We start from the raw sequence: 18,045 nt of genomic DNA on the forward strand, positions 1-18,045 counted from the left end.
ATTGTTACAAACATCAGCTTTGGACTAGGATAGGAGCATATTATAATCTAGGTGCCATCTAGCGCATCGAAATATCGAAAACTGAATCTTGACATTAATCTTGAGTCTGCTAATCCTATTCGGAATTATAAACTACGGCAAATTACACTTCACCCCCTGTGGTATAGCTAATTTTTACATAACCCTCCTATAGTTTTAAAAGTTATATGTAATCCCCTCATAGTTTAAATTAAAGTATCAAAATGATGGAAAGCATCATTCGTAACGAAACTTATGAAATTATTAAAATTACCCTTGTTTAAAAACTTAAATGATTGATGTAATCAAAATATATAAACATAATATACATTACACTCTGATCCCGTATGATTTTATATTTTATCATATAACCCCTTATGATTTAGTGTTTTATCACATAACCCTCTTATAGTTTTCAATATATGTACATAACTCCCATGTGGTCAATAAATAATTTTCAACTCTACATAGGGGTATTTTTGATATTTCCGTTGATTCCGTTATAGATTGCAAATTCCGACACTTCCACACTTTAATCCAAATCATGAGAGAGTTATGTATAACTTTTGAAACTATAGGGAGAGTTATGTAAAAATACTAAACCACAGGGGGATAAAATGTAATTTGCCCTATAAATTATAAAACATAGAGAATTGTAAACAGTTTCACTTTTTGATCACATAGCTTTTGTAATAATCATTTTTTTTTAACTAGATAGTTGACTTCATTCTTATCTTCAGTAGGTAATTTCTCTTACTAGAGACGAAACACTGATTTTTAACTTTTTTTTTTTTTTTGCAATTCTCTTGCATCCTACCAATTTCAGCTATCGTTGTTTCTTCAAAAATTGAGACCCTGGATCAGTAAAAACTTCCAAGCCCCTCCAACTTATTGTGACTTTAATTACTAATGTAGATTCAAATATTAATACAAGTTATCTCTAAAGTGATACCATAATCTATACAAGATTTAAAAAGAGAACAATACTGTGTGATGTAAACATACAATGTCACTTTTTTAAAAATTCTAATCTACCCTTAATTCAAAGGCACATTAGTCCCAATATATTCTAGAAAAAACTTCCTAGAGATCAAATTACGACTTTCTTGTACTAACTCCCTCACATTCCTCCTTTTTCTTCATGAATTTTTAAATACAATAACTTCCTCTAAAGTAATAACTAGATTTTTTTAGATAAATACATATATGTCTACCATGTTATGTAACTTAACTTGAAAAAATAATCATACATTTTCTCGAAATAAGCACACAGCTAGGATGTGCAAAAGTACTAGCAATAATAAAGAGACGGTAAAGTTCCCCTTATTTAATTATTGCACCAGTGTGATAATCTACTTTATTGTAACTGCACAAATACATAATGATCTATGTTCTTTGTACTAATAGGACTATTGGCTTTTAATTTTGAGTATATATAACTGATCATCAAGGCGTTTGAATCCAGAAAAGTTCTCACGTTACACCATGAAATTGCCACTTTTAGCTTCGAGTTATACATGTTATCCACAAAGAGTATAACCATGCAAAGAATACCACCTATCACTTTTGTTACAAGAATTGAAATATACAACCTCCCATGCTAATTTTGTGTCGGCCTTCCCACAAAATTCTGAACATATGTTTTCTTGTGAGCATACTTTAGCGTATCAAAACTTTTGGACTGTTAATTTGTGACAATACTCCTCAAAATGATCTCCGTTGCAAAATTGGATCAACCAACTTCCTTTCTTCTTGAAAGATTATACATTGGCAAAATTGTGGATGCATCAGCCACAGAAATTTGCCGTTCTTATCCATCTATGACGACAGGAAAATATGACAAAGATGCTGAATTTGATTAGGGAATACATAATTGCTTCTATGAAATGCAGATAAATATTAATGTAGCCAAGTTGGCACTATCACATAGAAAAAGACGATGCTTATGGGTCGTCTTTTTCTAAGCATGTCTTTTTCTATATGATAGTGCCAACTTGACCACATTAACATTTATCGTTTGTTTTCGTTTCCGTATGTAACTATAATTGATACTGCTTGGACACTCCCTGGTACTGTTTCTTAGTGGTGAAAATGAAAAACTTTTACAAAATATTTGTACTGAAACATAAATGATTTCTTTTATTTTTAATTTCTTTTGAAACCTGTGTGTCCAATTTTTATATCATCACACATACTAGTGAAACTTCAAATTAGAACCTTTTGCTCTAGTGCAAAGGCAATATGCACAAACAGCCGTGTATATACAATTTCATGCCCCTTATTCTTGTTTTTGTTTTTCCTCACTATCGATTAATAGACCCTTCCATACTTACAGCTGCCAATTATTGTCAGGTTTACTAATTGGAATGTTCTATCTGTCATGAAATTGAAAGTTGAGGTATCCTGGCAAAGTTTAATATGGTTGCTTAGTAATTTTAATCCTTTGAAAGGAACACAAACTTCGGCACTCAAAGAGGTTAAAGATGAAATTTCTACAATTGAATGATGGTTGACGTGATCACAAATATTTTGGTGGAGGTTTGGATATTGTACACATTCCCATTTTTTTATATCAAAACGAAAGATTGATAGACCCCTCTAGTGGGAACTTGAAAGGGATAATGTTGGCGTTTCTGTAAGCATAGAGTAAATGTAACTTGTAAAATGCAGTAATGTCGTATTGATTATCGCATTCATGCACTTACATAATGCAAGTTTCTGTCAAAAGAAGCATGAAGCATGAAATTACATAATTGAACTATTTTGTAAAATTCTAGAATTGAAGACTGTACATCTTTTTTTTTCTTTCCTTTCTAGATTGTGAAGTTATATATTTCTTCTACAACTCAATCAATTATAATCTGACAACGATAAACTGAGTTGTTATAGTTACTCTGAATTTTTATGTATACCCTGAGGTAAATTTCCACTGATATTCTTAACTGAAAATTGTTTCCAACTACAGACAATTATGTTTAGCTTTCTTGTTTTTCTCGTCTCCTAATTGCAAGACAAAGAGTGACGCCGGAGGAGATCTACTAGTCGCAATTGACAAAACAAATTAGGTAAGATGTGGACGAAGGCTGCGACTTAAATCATATCTGTTCATTCCTTTTTCTTGCTTGTTTTTGTATTACCTCCACCCTTAAAGCTGCTCATTATGGACAAAGACACCAATTCATGGTTGTTGAATAAGTTAATCTTTCGCAGGGCTCTACTCTGTGTAGAATAATTAATGCCGTATTAATTTCAAGATTATTATTAAGGCTGTATTAATTTTGTATAATATTCATGTGCCGTCACGGGATTGTGTTCGACTGTTTCATCAATGGAATATTTCTTTTCCTAGCCGGCAACGTTCCAGTGGGTGTAGCATTTGTTTGTTTGGAAAAATGGCTGAAATGAATCTAAAATGCAGACAACTTTGTCTTTTGAGTTGGCCGAGAGGGTAGAGTTGGTGTCATGTCTTTTTACCAACTCAGATTCAAGCCTCTTTTGGGACATCTGTCCGTTACATAGGACTTACCTAGTACGAGTTATTACATAGGGCGGGGTTTACTCAGTGCGCCCTCTTGGGTAGCGGCTACGGGTTTTCGAGTAGCGACTGTGGTTTTTTTGTCAAAAAAAAAAAAAAATGCAGACAACGTCCATAATATTTATAGTTTGAACTCAAGTTCTATATATAATTCAACTTGCTACTCGTACTTTATTCTTGCATTAGGATCAGGGAACTGAAGAAGTATAGGAATGGTATTTTGAAGAAATCCACATTTCACTGCTCCACAATTTTGTGTATTTATTTTTTTTAAGACATGCATCAATATTGACCTTTTGTGTATTAATGTGGTTGTTTCGGTAGGGGAAACATGGGCTTATTGAAGGAAAGGTGGATTGGAAAGGAAGAGCAGCAACCAAGGATAAGCATGGAGGAATGCGAGCTGCATTGCCAATATTAGGTAATAACATTTGTTTACCACCAAATTATCAGGGAGTACTTCAGATGGTAGTCATAATTACCTTAAAAACTATGGTTGATTGTTTATACTTTTGAGGTTTTTTTTTTTCCAAAGATAGGAAGACCGGTAAAATATTAGCATTGAATATTCAATTTTCTTTACGTAGAAGTAGAAGTAGAGGAGATTCTTGGATCAGCTAAATCCGTATTGAACTTTTTCGGGTTAATCTATTCTATTTTGGTTTCATATACTGGGGGAAAAACTAGCGTCTTGAACCCAAATAGATTAAAGTTTTCTTTTTAAATTCCCTTGGATGATAAACAAGTCAAGCGTGACAGTTTTCAACCTCAAAAGAAACCTGATTGGTGATTCAACCCCTTTTGCGGCATTATGGGTTATGCCACAGGTACATTCATGTTTGCCAACATGGCGGATTTGTCAATGGCAGTCAATGGGACGACATACTTCAATGGGGTTATGAACTTGAATATAGCAGATGCAGCTAACCAAATAACAAACTATTCGGGCACTAGCTACATCCTCACCATCCTTGTGGCAGCCCTTGCAGACACCTATCTTGGAAGATTTAAAGCCATTCTCATAACGGCATGTATTGAGTTTTTCGTAAGTACTCTTCATTTGTAACTAATCCTATAATTTCATGAATGATTTAGAAATTTGAGGTAATAAGTGGTACAAAGATTTTTGGAAGGTCCAAAAGGGATCTTGAATGAATCTTTTAACACTCACATATTAGTTAAAGATTTTTTTTTTCCTTAATCTCTTTAAAATGCAAAAAGATGGCCATTTGTGACTAAACCAAATCTGCTCAAGTGTTCGATCTATCTATGCTTATTTGAGTATCAAAATACATTGCTATTTGGAAAAATGGTGAGTGTTAAATGGTGAAAAGTCCTTGAAAGTAAGTTGTCATGTTTATTCTTGAAAGTGAGGTTCTGTCTTTACAATGTGATCTATGTTCCAGGGACTTGGATTATTAGCCCTACAAGCTCACTATGCCAAGCTGAGACCACCCCTCTGCAACAATCGTGATCCAAATGCTCATTGTGTTGAAGTGCATGGTGGTGATGCTGCGTTCTTGTTTGTTGCCCTTTACTTAGTTGCATTAGGAAGTGGAGGAATAAAAGCTGCACTGCCATCACATGGTGCTGATCAATTTGAAGAGGATGATCCAAAGGAAGCAAAGCAGATGTCAACATTATTCAATTGGTTACTATTAGTCGTATGCATTGGTGGGGCGATAAGCGTAACTCTTATAGTATGGATACAAGACCACAAAGGTTGGGATATAGGCTTCGGCTTAAGCACCTTTGCCATGTTCCTAGGTATTGTAGTTCTTGTTGCTGGTTTGCCGCATTACCGTATACATGTTGTGAAAGGAAGTAGTGCCATCACTGAAGTCATTCAGGTTCATTAAAAGAGATACTTTTTCCTTCATTCAAGAAGCTGGTTTGTCTATACTGGTATATTGAAAATTTTGTTTGTGTCGATGCGTTTTGTTGTTTTATAGGTCTATGTAGCAGCGTTCCGTAATAGAAAGCTTCAACTCCCCGATGATCCCTCTATGTTGTATGAAATGAGTTTAGACAATGAAGCTGCAACAAAAGCAGAATTTCTACCTCACACTTCTGATTTGAAGTAAGTTTTTGAGATTGGTGCAAAATCTATGATCAATAACATACAAGGAATGCAATCAGTATGTCTTTCAATTTATTGTTTCGCTGACAAAATGTTAGTGAACTTTCTCTAGGTTCTTGGACAAAGCAGCCATCCAGACGCCACCAACAGAATCTGAAGAAACAAATCCTTGGGAACTTTGCCGAGTGACACAAGTAGAAAATGCAAAGATTCTTCTGAAGATGCTTCCTATCTTTTGTTGTTCCATAATTATGACCCTATGCTTAGCCCAACTCCAAACCTTTTGTGTTCTGCAAGGTACCACCATGGACACAAATATTACCAAACATTTTCAGGTACCACCTGCTTCTCTCCCCATCATTCCAATCATTTTCCTGATCATTCTTGTACCCATCTATGATGGATTAATAGTTCCATTTATCCGGAGATTCACTGGTCTCCCCACTGGCATAACTTATTTGCAACGAGTAGGCGTCGGCCTGGTTCTTTCTGCCGTGTCAATGGCAGTTGCTGCATTTGTGGAAGTCAAGCGAAAAAACGTTGCACGATCTCACAACATGCTTGATGCAATCCCGCTACTCCAGCCATTGCCCATCCATGTCCTTTGGTTGTCATTTCAGTACTTCATATTTGGGATAGCTGACATGTTTACATATGTTGGACTTCTTGAATTTTTCTATTCTCAGACACCTAAAAAGCTAAAAGCCCTTTCTTCCTGTTTCTTGTGGACCGCAATGGCAATTGGGTATTTTTTGAGCACCATACTCGTCAACATAGTTAATGGCGCAACAAAGAGAATCACAAAAAGTGGAGGTTGGTTGGCCGGCAACAATCTCAATAGAAACCATTTGAACCTCTTCTACTGCCTACTTTCAACATTAAGCATAATCAATTTTTTGATCTACTTGTTCTTTGCCATGAGATACAAGTACAGGCCACAGACTATAGATGTTTCGGATGAGGCTAAGCCAAATGAGCTGGAGAAAGTTGACCCACAGAATTAAAAAGGAATCCAACGGAGCTGAAATGCATTTAGTTTCAGTAAACATGGAAATCGAAGTTTTTTTATTGTAGAAGGTCAATGCAGGATAAGAAAATTACGTATTTCAATTGTTCATGAGCATTGTAATAAAAATTCACTTCAGAAAGAAAAACTGTCCATATGAGCTAGTATTCTCTCTCTCTCTCTCTCTTTTGTCCACATGAGTATTCAACTATTCATATGAGGTTAGGATAATCTCCGTTGGATTTCTCTCCATTGCTAATACATTTAAATAACTAGAACTTTATAAATCATCCGATTGTGTCATTACTTTTCTTTTAATATCTAGATCAACATACTAAAAAATGATATTGATATTCTTTTGACAATATTTTGGCTTTCAATTTACGTGAAACATTTGAATGATGAAAAATGAGTTAAAATTATAACAAAATTTATAGTAACTAATCAAACGGTAAAATTTAGTCAATTTCATATGAAATTTTATATATAACATATACATAAGTGACAAAATATATTATGAATGGTGTTGATTTTTAAAAGTAGTTTTTAAATTAATTTTATTAGAGTGTAATGGAGGGAGATTCTTTCTATTGTAATGGAAAGATGCTTAGCCTATTTATTTGTATTCTTTTCTCCTTGTGCCTTAGATCAGTGTGGTTGTTGGTTCCCTACAGCTAAATTTTAGCACTAAGTGATCCCGAAACCGAATCCACTAGCTCAATGCCTCTTTAAACAAAAAAAAAAAAAAAAAAATTCTCTAACCACTAATTACTCTCATGAGCCTGAGGGAGAGTTTGATAACTCCATTAAGCAATTAAACTTAATGCACGAAATCCTTTTCCTATTAAGCTTGTTTCATGGCATAATTTGTTTACATTTCAATATATTATAACCTACTTAATTTGTATATAATGTTTTAATGTGAAAGTTGTATCACTTGGTTGGTGAATTATTGAACTAGTGCAATAATCTTCGATCACAAAAATTATGTCAAACTTTTACATGTTTTCATACATATACACATAGTCCCTCTCACTCACCTGCACTTTTACACATTCTCTCTCTCCCTCTCTTTCCCTCTCTCGGATAAATAAGCACAATTATTTTCTTTAACGACATATGCTTTAAAACATAACCCCTCCTTCAAACACATAATATATATATATATATATATATATATATATATATACATATATTTCTTTTCTTAGACACACATGTTCACACATGAAATACGTACTCTCTCTCACGCAAACACACAAAGGCACTTTCCATATTACGTCCTGTTGTCCGAGTGAAGATGGTGGAGTAGGCAGCGCCTCAATGCCAAGATGAGCTGCCATTCTTTGCAGGTGCTCGGCATTCCTTTTGTTCTCCTTCTTACCCTTCTTCACTTTAGCCTCAATGCACATCAATTTGTCCAAAATCTTCTTCCATGGAGGCTGATTATCTACTGGCCGTGGAGGTGGTTGGGAAGATGAGGCTTGCGCCGGAATTGGTTGAGAAGTGGAAGCTCTTGCACCTTGTTCAGCTTGTTGTTGAGAGGGCTGCCCTTCTCCTCCTTGTTGTACTCCACTTCGCCCCTCGCCTTGCACCAAGTTCCTTCCAAAATTGAATGAGATTTCCAATCTCTGGCATATAAGCATATCCAAAGCACTTTAGGAAGGAATAGGAGGAAGGGTGAGGTTGGTCAAATCCACTCCAGCCTTCTCAAAAGCTAAAGTGAGAAATCAGGCATATGGGGAAAGCATGATGTGGATCTCTGCTCCTAACCACCATGTACATGTGGCTAATAACAATGCTTCCAACAAAATAATCTTCCCCGGTTCCACCCTAGTGATCATCTTATCCAAGAAGCAAATATCACTCATGCGAGCCTCATTAGTTCCACTTGCTCTTGGAATGATGTTGGAAGAAAACAAGTACAAGATCAATCCATGCTTGGCTTGGAATGAAGAAGTAAGCATGGATTGCTTTCTGATCTTGCGAGTACTAGTGTATCCAGCTTGTAAATGCCCAGGAGCTTCCACAATCCTCCAATCACTAGGAGGTGTGAAGGACTTCTTCAAATCGACAGGATCACCCTTCTTGGCTGCCCACCAGCCAATCTTGCGAGTCCACTTGATGGATATGAACTTCTTTCCCCCCAACTTTGGTTGTGATATCCTCAAGGCGAAGTGGATCAGATCGTATGCAAGTCCCCCCGACTATCGTATGCATGCTGTGACAGGGAATAGTGCCATCACTGAAGTTATTCAGGTTCATCTAAAAGCTAACTTTCCTTCATTCAAGAAGTTGATTTGCCTGTGCTGTACATGTTGAAAGGTTAATTTGTGTCTGAATACCTTTTGTTGTTTTATAGGCGTACGTAGCAGCATTCCATAATAGAAAGCTTGAACTCCCTGAGGACTCATCTACGTTGTATAAAATGAGTTTAGACAATGAAGCAGCAATACAAGCAGAATTTCTCCCTCACAGTGCTGATTTCAAGTAATTTTTTGATCTTAATGCAAAATCTAGCTATAATCAGTTTTAAGCAATGCAACAGTATTTCCATTGATTGCTTCTTAACACCATTTTGGCCTACTTCTCCAGGTTCTTGGACAAAGCAGCCATCCAGAAATTCACAACAGAATCTGAAAAACCAAACCCTTGGAAGCTTTGCCGAGTCACTCACGTAGAAAATGCAAAGATTCTTCTGAAGATGCTTCCAATCTTTTGTTAGTACCATCATTATGACCCTTTGCCTTGCCCAACTCCAAACCTTTTGTGTCGAGCAAGGTGCCACCATGGACACAAATATCACCAAACCTTTTCAAGTACCACCAGCTTCTCTTCCCATCATCCCAGTCAGTTTCCTGATCATCCTTTTACCCTTCTATGATCAATTAATACTTCCATTTATCAGGAGATTCAATGGTCTCCCAACCGGCATAACTTGCAACGAGTAGGCATCGGCCTGGTTCTTGGTGCCGTGTCAATGGCAGTTGCTGCACTGGTGGAAGTTAAGCGACAAAACGTTGGCCGATCTCACAACATGCTTGATGCAATCCCAGCACTCCAGCCATTGCCCATCAATGTCTTTTGGTTATCTTTTCAATACTTTATATTTGGGATAGCTGACATGTTTACGTACGTTGGACTTCTTGAATTCTTCTATTCCCAAACACCAAAAAAAAAAGTTAAAGCCCTTTCTTCCTGCTTCGTGTGGACCTCAATGGCCTTGGGGTATTACTTGAGCACCATAGTTGTCACGATAGTAAACCGTGCAACAAAGGGAATCACAAGAAGTGGAGGTTGGTTGGCATGGAAACAATACAATGCTATAGTGCCTATAGTTATGGTAACGATATTAGGAAAACCTGCTATTATAGGTTTCTAGTACATTTAGTGACAGATCAAAATTTTAGCGACTTTTTAAATATTATATTAAAATAATTAATATTAACTTTAGTAAGTTTTTAATTAAAACTAGTAAGTATATGCTTAAAAGATAAGTTTTAGTCAGAAACAGAAATTTACACTTTGAGTAATTTAATTTACTTATTATTTGACAAAATTTACTTTTTTAAAATTAAACTTACTAATTCTAAAAGTAAAAAATTTACATATTTAAGTAAAAAAATCACCGGTTTTTTAAAACGGTTTTGGGTTATCACATCTCTCTAAAGTTGCTTGCATTCCTTTTATTTTCTTCTCACCTCACGATATGATGGAATAGAAATTTTTTCCTGGCAAGATTACGACAGTTCTGATCGAGAATCGCCGGATGGATTCGAGAACGAAGATTCTAACTCCCACTGGATGCCGTTTAAAGGCCCTTCCAGCAAGGTATAGTTGCAAACAAAATGATTTGTGTTTTTGTTATTCCACTGAAAATTGAATATTCTTCTGCATATTCATTGTTCCTTTTTGTTTTTGTTTTGAATTCATTGTAGTTTTAGATGACAATGAAGGAGAGGCATTTGCCGGTGAATTGAAAATTGTACCCTTCATATTTTGTGCATCTTCTATTCCTTCTTATTTAAGTTTTATACATCTTCTGGCAATGACTCCCACTGGATGCCGTTTAAAGGCCCTTCCAGCAAGGTATAGTTGCAAACAAAATGATGGTAGTAGTATGTCGTCGTTTATGTAAAAAGTGGTTAATTTGGGAATGCATATAAGGTGTTTGGTGAAATGTCCAAAAGAAATTTGTATGATACGATTGATGCTTGTATGGGGTTAGAAAGCACCGAACAACTTGATTAAAACCACAATTGACGAATTTGAGTTACGCCGGCCAACTTGTACTAGGAAACAAAAATGTCAATTGCACTTCATCATTTATTGGTAAGAATTGATACTTTAATTTTACAATAAGTTTGGTTAAACTATAAATGAGGTTAATGTAATTAAACCCCAAAAGTATTAACCGCTCCTTCTTTTTATTCTTTTATTTTTTTATTTTTTAATAACTCAGTTTCAGTCTTGTGCTCCGCAACTTTTTGCTTGCATGATTTAGATCAGAAAGAATAAATCCACATAATCAAATGTTATGGAGTTCTCTTTACGTGGTGATTACTTAGGAAGCTTATTTAGCAGTTGGAAATGTTATTTGCTCTTCTTGAACTGCAGGTTGCTATGGATTTGAAGTTCAATCTTTTCTCTGCCTGTACCTCTGTCCAAATGAATGGCTTGTTAAAGTTATGTTCTTGTAGTTAAATCACATGTCTTACATATTTTTATTGCTTGAATGGCTGTGCTGTAATGCGTTTGTAAGAATCCATTCTGTACATAAAGAAGCAACGTTGTACAGGATGAAGGCTTCATCAATTAAGCGTTGCCTTTGATCAATTTAATATCTGGTATGTGTGTGAGAATAAATTAGTAAACAATAAATTAGAGCGTGAACTATATTTGGGAACTTTGGAATTTCCCTGGTTTGAAAAGCCAGCCAAACAATGTATTTCAATTGATCATAATTCCAAATCCATTCAACTGAATGATTTATTGAATTCAAATCCACCGACCCAAACAAAGTAATTTATGTGTCAAATGCAACAAGCATTTTAACTTTGAACTATGCAGTGTTTTCATTAGGCATACAAAAGTTTGATTTTATGCATAATTTAAGCACTTGAGATTCTCGGTGACATGTTTTCTATGCCAATTCAATGCCACCTATAATATTGCGCCAAGTGTCATGTTATTATTTACTGTTTAATTTTCTAATAATTCAACTTGATTTGGTTTAACACAATTGTAAATAATAACATGACACTTGGCGCAATACTATAGGTGGCATTGAATTGGCATAGAAAACATGTCACTGAGGATCTCAAGTGTAATTTAAGAGGACAAGTTGACTGCACTAATTTGTTCGGTAATTTCTATTTCTTCAAGACTAAACGAAAATATCAGATGATAAAACTATTAAATAAAATATTTAAACCTGTGGATGCATCCTTCAACTATGAACCAAGTTTCCACTTTGATTTTTGAATTTTTAGATAGGACCCTTTAATTCCTAAAGTATAAATCTGGTCCCATCTTAGTTCCTAAGATATACAATCTGTCTTACTTTAGAAAGTACAAAAGTTCTTCTACCTAACTATAAAACTTGTCTCACTTCCATCAGTCAACGAATTTACTCGAAAGGGGTAAATTTTATATATAGAGACTAAAGTGTCTTATTTTAAGTTTATAAATTAGAGTAGCAATCTAAGTATGGTTGAAAGTACAAAGTGCCATTAGTCGTATGAAACAAAAAGAAATAGACAAACAATTAGATGTACATCAGTACTGCTTTTACTCCTAATGTGCCCTTAGATTCCAATTGTAGGTAAACACCCTTTTAGTAGAGTGCAAATTTCAAATCAACAATCAACGTACACTTAATTACGGTAATTTTTAGTTGATTAGACTAATATATACCATAAAGTAATAAGATTTGATCATTTATAAATTGACTATTTTAGCAGTTTATATACCATTCACCTATAAAAATTATGATTATTATAAAATGACATTTTATAATAATTTACATACTATTTGCCAATTAAAAGTAAGTTTGATAAAAAAATGTGCATATAAATCCATATTGTGAATGATACAAAATATATTTGAAACTCACGAAACTTAATATATGGGTAAATTTACTATAATTTTAAAAGATTATGCTACATTAGATACGATCACTTTACCTTTTATACTTGTGACCTAGAAAATAAATTTATTAAAACACATAACATTTATAAATGATACATACATTTATTAAAATGCTTAAAACACAAAACATTTATGAATGAAACATACAATCATGTATTATACATTTACGTTACCAACAACTACTAACTATAATATTAAGTTTCAATCATTAATAAAAAAATCTTAGCACTAGTTTAAATAAACTTTCTAATACTTGTTTCATATAAGTTTCTTTAAGTAAAATAGTAAATTTATGCCACAAACTAGTAAGTTTTGATGATTAACCAAATTTACTATTCTATCAATAAGATTTACTATTAATCTATAAAAACTTACTATTACTTGAACTAAAATTACTCTCCAAAAACTAATAAGTTTCGAATGTAGAGTAGTAATTTATTTTTTTTAAATAGTAACTTTCATTTTTATTTCGATTTACTTTTTGAGACATAAATAGGATAACACTTATATGACCATTTTCGATTTATTTTTTATTTACTTTTAGTGGCCATTTGATTATTTGATAGGCCTATCCACCTAAATAGGATAACACTTAAAAATAAGAAAAGTTTTCCATCTAAAATAGTAAGTTAATAGTAATAAATTAGTAACTTTTATACTTCAAAATGTAAATTGAAATAAATATTAAACTTATTTTTAAATAAATAATTAACTACTTTATATCCCAAACTTACTTTTTAGAGTGTAAGTTTAATTCAAGTAATAGTAAGTTTTAATACATAAATAGTAATTCTTATTGATAACATGGTAAAATTGATTAATAATCAAAACTTACTGATTTATGAGACACATGTACTATTTTACTTTAAAACATATTTCAAACTAGGATTAGGGAATTTATTTGAAATAACGATAAGATGTTTTATTAATGATTAATTCCTAGTACCTTAGTTAGTAAGTGCTCATAATATACCTGTATAATACATGATTATAGTTATCATTTAAAAAAATTTATTTACATATTTTAAAATACTATGAAAAATAGTTTGACTTTTCACATAATCTCGTAAAATATATAATAAAATTTTGTCATATTATAAGTTTTTAATCATTTTCATTTTTTGAAAAGTTTGAAAATTTGGGTAACGATAACAACAAATCTTCCTAGTTATATATAGAATATTACTTGTTTATATATCAAAATTTGTATAAATTAACACCTATGAATATAATAAGATGATAAAGTTTTAATAAATTTACATCTGAGACACAGGAAATAATAAGAGTAAAAGCCTAAACAAAATGAGAAATAATATAATAATAAAAATGATAAAATTGGTATAACAATTAATATAAAAAAATCAGTATGATCTGGATTTTTTTCCTTGGGAGATTGTTCATAAGAATAGGATCCCATAATTATAAATGAAAATCACATGCATATATAATCTATTGTATTAATTAAATAATTTAATTCATGTATAAAATGGTCCTAAAATAATTAGTACACTATGATACAATGTTATTTTAAGAACAAATTTTTTTTTTTACTAAAAGTCTGAAATATCCATGACATACGTATGAGGGATATTTTACCATATTTGTATCTCACATCTAATCATGAAAGTTAATTTGAGAAAAAATATTTTTGACAATAGAATTATTTTGAATTTAGTCAACAAGTTGAGATTTTTTAAACAATAAAAGTGAAATATTTTGGGAACTTAGTTGTTTATTTTCCCATAATTAAAAATTGCTATATTTTAGCAATTGTTGCCATTGACTTTTCATTCTGTAGACTAATTTTTATCAATGCAATATTAGTTTTATTAACAAATTTTGAAGTTCCATTGATCCGAGGATGGGCATTTTATTGCTATTATTTTATATGTAAATATTTAGCCTAAGTAATAAAATAAATAATAGCTACTTAAAAAAAAGGAAATTGGTGTACAATTGATTGTGGTGTAAAATATTAGTATACAATTAACTAGAGTTTGAAATGGAATTAAATTTATTTAGTATTTTACTGCTAACAACTTTGACCCCATTTAATGGTTAAACAAAAAATAAAAGAGACGTAGAGACTGGGATTGGTTCCTTAGTGTGAAAAAGGAAAGTTTTTCTAAACTAATGCTGCATAAAATTCTGGATGCATATGAAATTAGAAATGTGATAACTTTGCAATTCATTCTCATTCATGATGAATTTCTGCGATTCTATATAGAATCGCAATTTTTTTCGTTCAGCATGAAATCATTCTTTTTTTGTCATATTGATGGCTTTTGCTTTTAAGATTATCTACATGTCGGTGGTTAGTATTATTGACAAGGTTAGAGGTCATGGTAAATGTTACAAATTTTAGGAGAAATTATGTATTGTAAAAATGGTTTAATAATTTTCGATTAAGCATAACTACTGCATACAAAAGGAAAAGATATTTTATTTTATTTTGCTTTGATTAGAAGAACTTGTATTAGTAATAAAGGAAATTTCAATTCAACAATCAACGTGCACATGATTACAGTAATTTTTTAATCATTTAGACTAATATGTGCCATAAAGTAGTCAGATTTAGTCGTTTGTGAATTCATAATTTTAACAGTTTACATAAAATTCATCTATTAAATATTATGATTCTTATAAAATGCCCTTTTATAATAATTTACTTACCATTTGCCAATAAAAAAAGAGTTTGATAGAAAACATATGGATACAAATCCATAATGTAAATGATACAAAGTATGTTTGAAAGTCACAGAACTTAACATATGGGTAATTTTACTATAATTTTCAAAGATTATGCTATGTTAATACAACTTTAATTTTTATACTTGTGACCCAGAAAATAAATTTATTAAGATTTTACCATTTTATTAAATTCATAGGCATTAATATATGAAAATTGCGTACCATTTTATTATATTCATAGGTGTCCATATATGGAAATTGTGATGTATAGATAAGTGCAATTCTATATCTAACTCGAAAGATTTGTTGTTACTATCATCCAAACTTTCTAACCTTTCACAAATTCAAAAATAATTCAAAATTTATAATATGACAAATTATTCTTACATATTTTATAAGGTCATATGCAACAAAAAAAAGTTTTCATAGTATATCTAAAATGCTTAAAACATATAACATTTATAAATGATACGTACAATTGTGTATCATACATTTACATTACGAGTAATTACTAACTATAATACTAAGCTTCAATTATTAATAAAAAATCTTAGCATTATTTCAAGTAAACTTCCTAATACTTGTTTCATATAAGCTTCTTTAAGTAAAATAGTAAACTTATGCTACAAACTAGTAAGTTTTGATGATTAACCACATTTACTATTCTATCAACAATATTTACTATTAATCTATAAAAACTTACTATTATTTGAACTAAACTTACTCTCCAAAAAGTAAGTTTCAGATATAGAGTAGTTATTTGTTAAAAAAAAAAACTAAGTTCCATATTTATTCAAATTTACTTTTTGAGACATAAAAGTTACTGATTTCTTGAGTTAACTTACTATTTTTAATGTAAAACTTACTAACCATATTTTTAGGTACTATTTTATTTAAATGACCAGTACAACAGGTAATCAAATGGTCGCTAAAAGTGTTTTTACCTGTTATAACAGGTAAAAACAGTTTCGTTACCGTAACGTTCGTTACTTCAGACTTTTCCCTTAACAAAAAGCATTTGAACCTCTTCTATTGGTTACTCTCAATATTATGCTTAATCAATTTTCTCATTTACTTGTTCCTTGCCATGAGATACAAGTACAAGTCACAGGATGTAGATGTTTCAGATGGGTCTAAGCTACATGTGCTGAAGGCAGTTGACCCGCAGAATTAAATGGGAGTCCAACAGAAACAAGGTCTCTCCAGTTGAGATCTATCCAATTCAACCCGTTTAATGTAATTTTTTACACATTTAATTTAAACTTGTACTACTTTGGTGTAATCATAAATTTTCTTCAACTTATTTGTACGAGTTGATAAAATTTTATGATTACATCAAATTTATGCGAGTTTAAACCAAATGTTACAATAATTACGTCAAATAGACAAAGTTGGGCAGAACAGGGCTCTTTGCAATGTTGAAATGCATTAAGTTTTCAATGAACATGGAAGGCGAAGTTGCTGCTTTCGACACACTCAGTTCTAGTAGAGCAATACTGTATTTCAGTTATCCATTGGCATTGTAATGATTAGTCACTTCAAAAGTAAAAAAATATGCTAATCAAAAGTCCTTTGGGCTTGGAAAAAAGAGTATTCATTGCGATTTTTTCCTTTTCTAAAGTGGATCACTGTGGTTGTTCATACTTCATAGTGTTCCATATCTGTTCCTAGCGATAGGTTTTGGCCCTAAGTGAACCCAAATCCTACCCTCCCAGTTCGACATTCATTTCTACCCTTTAAAAAAAAAATAAAGAAATCCGATACTCATCCCTCTCAAGGGACTTGGAGAGGTACAGTTCTGTTATAGTATGCGGTTTAATGCGATTGTAATACTTGTTTTAGTATATAGTTTTCATTCACATTATATTATTATACACAATATATGTAGATTACGTTATTATTCATATACACTAATTTTTCAACAAATAGAACAACATAATATGATTATATACCAAATAATTTAACAAATATAATAAACTTATAGAGTTGACAAAAGCACAAGCATACTTCTAATCTCTTTCAAAGTTCCTCAGTGCCTTCAAAAAATAAAAGGGAAATTGAATTGATTAGAAATTTATTGCCTACTACTACTATGATTTAACCCAATTCTTGGACAATGAAAGGTTTATCCTACTAAATCATATGCTTTGAACTTTCAACAAACGTCTTTAGCCTACTGCTGCATGGTTTACCAAATAATGTGTGGTATGCAATAACAACTCTAATGTCCCATTTCCTTTGTCTGCTTTTAGACTATAAAGGGTCTTTTTTTTTTGGATTATCTGCCTATATATTGATAAAATAGTAATTTTTTTACACTAACAGATTTGAATATATATTACATATATATATGATTCAAATTTTAAATTTAAATTCATCTCATGTAATATGATTTAAATCTACTAATATATAAAAGATTATATATTAACAGTGTATAAAAAATTATCCTTTTTCCCCCCTTATTTGGTTTGATGATGATTAAACGTCATAGGTCTTGACTTTTAACGAAAAATTAGGCTGAGCCACGGTAGACTACTGGACTTGGCTACTTTTTCTTTGTTCTTTTCA

The 18,045-nt window shown here is 32.1% G+C and overlaps 1 protein-coding gene and 1 pseudogene across 1 annotated transcript; both read left to right on the forward strand.

Moving 5' to 3' along the window:
* Nucleotides 1-3,430: 3,430 nt before the first annotated feature.
* Nucleotides 3,431-6,637, forward strand: LOC113758068 (protein NRT1/ PTR FAMILY 4.5-like). The gene is made up of 6 exons (XM_027301102.1): nucleotides 3,431-3,466; nucleotides 3,878-3,974; nucleotides 4,381-4,598; nucleotides 4,960-5,403; nucleotides 5,506-5,633; nucleotides 5,746-6,637. The coding sequence occupies exons 1-6, from the start codon at nucleotides 3,431-3,433 to the stop codon at nucleotides 6,635-6,637; spliced, it is 1,815 nt and encodes a 604-aa protein (XP_027156903.1).
* Nucleotides 6,638-8,071: 1,434 nt separating this feature from the next.
* LOC113758071 lies at nucleotides 8,072-16,651 on the forward strand (annotated as a pseudogene).
* The last annotated feature ends 1,394 nt before the right edge of the window (nucleotides 16,652-18,045 follow it).

This window comes from Coffea eugenioides, chromosome 2, assembly GCF_003713205.1.
Source record: "Coffea eugenioides isolate CCC68of chromosome 2, Ceug_1.0, whole genome shotgun sequence".
Lineage (NCBI taxonomy): Eukaryota > Viridiplantae > Streptophyta > Magnoliopsida > Gentianales > Rubiaceae > Coffea > Coffea eugenioides.

Bases quoted from the DNA above. Each gene is read 5' to 3' on its own strand.
- LOC113758068 (XM_027301102.1), top strand. From the start codon at position 3,431: ATGCAGACAACTTTGTCTTTTGAGTTGGCCGAGAGG. The intron at 3,975-4,380 runs GTAATAACATTT...GTTATGCCACAG, and splicing joins AGCTGCATTGCCAATATTAG to GTACATTCATGTTTGCCAAC. The intron at 5,404-5,505 runs GTTCATTAAAAG...GTTGTTTTATAG, and splicing joins CCATCACTGAAGTCATTCAG to GTCTATGTAGCAGCGTTCCG.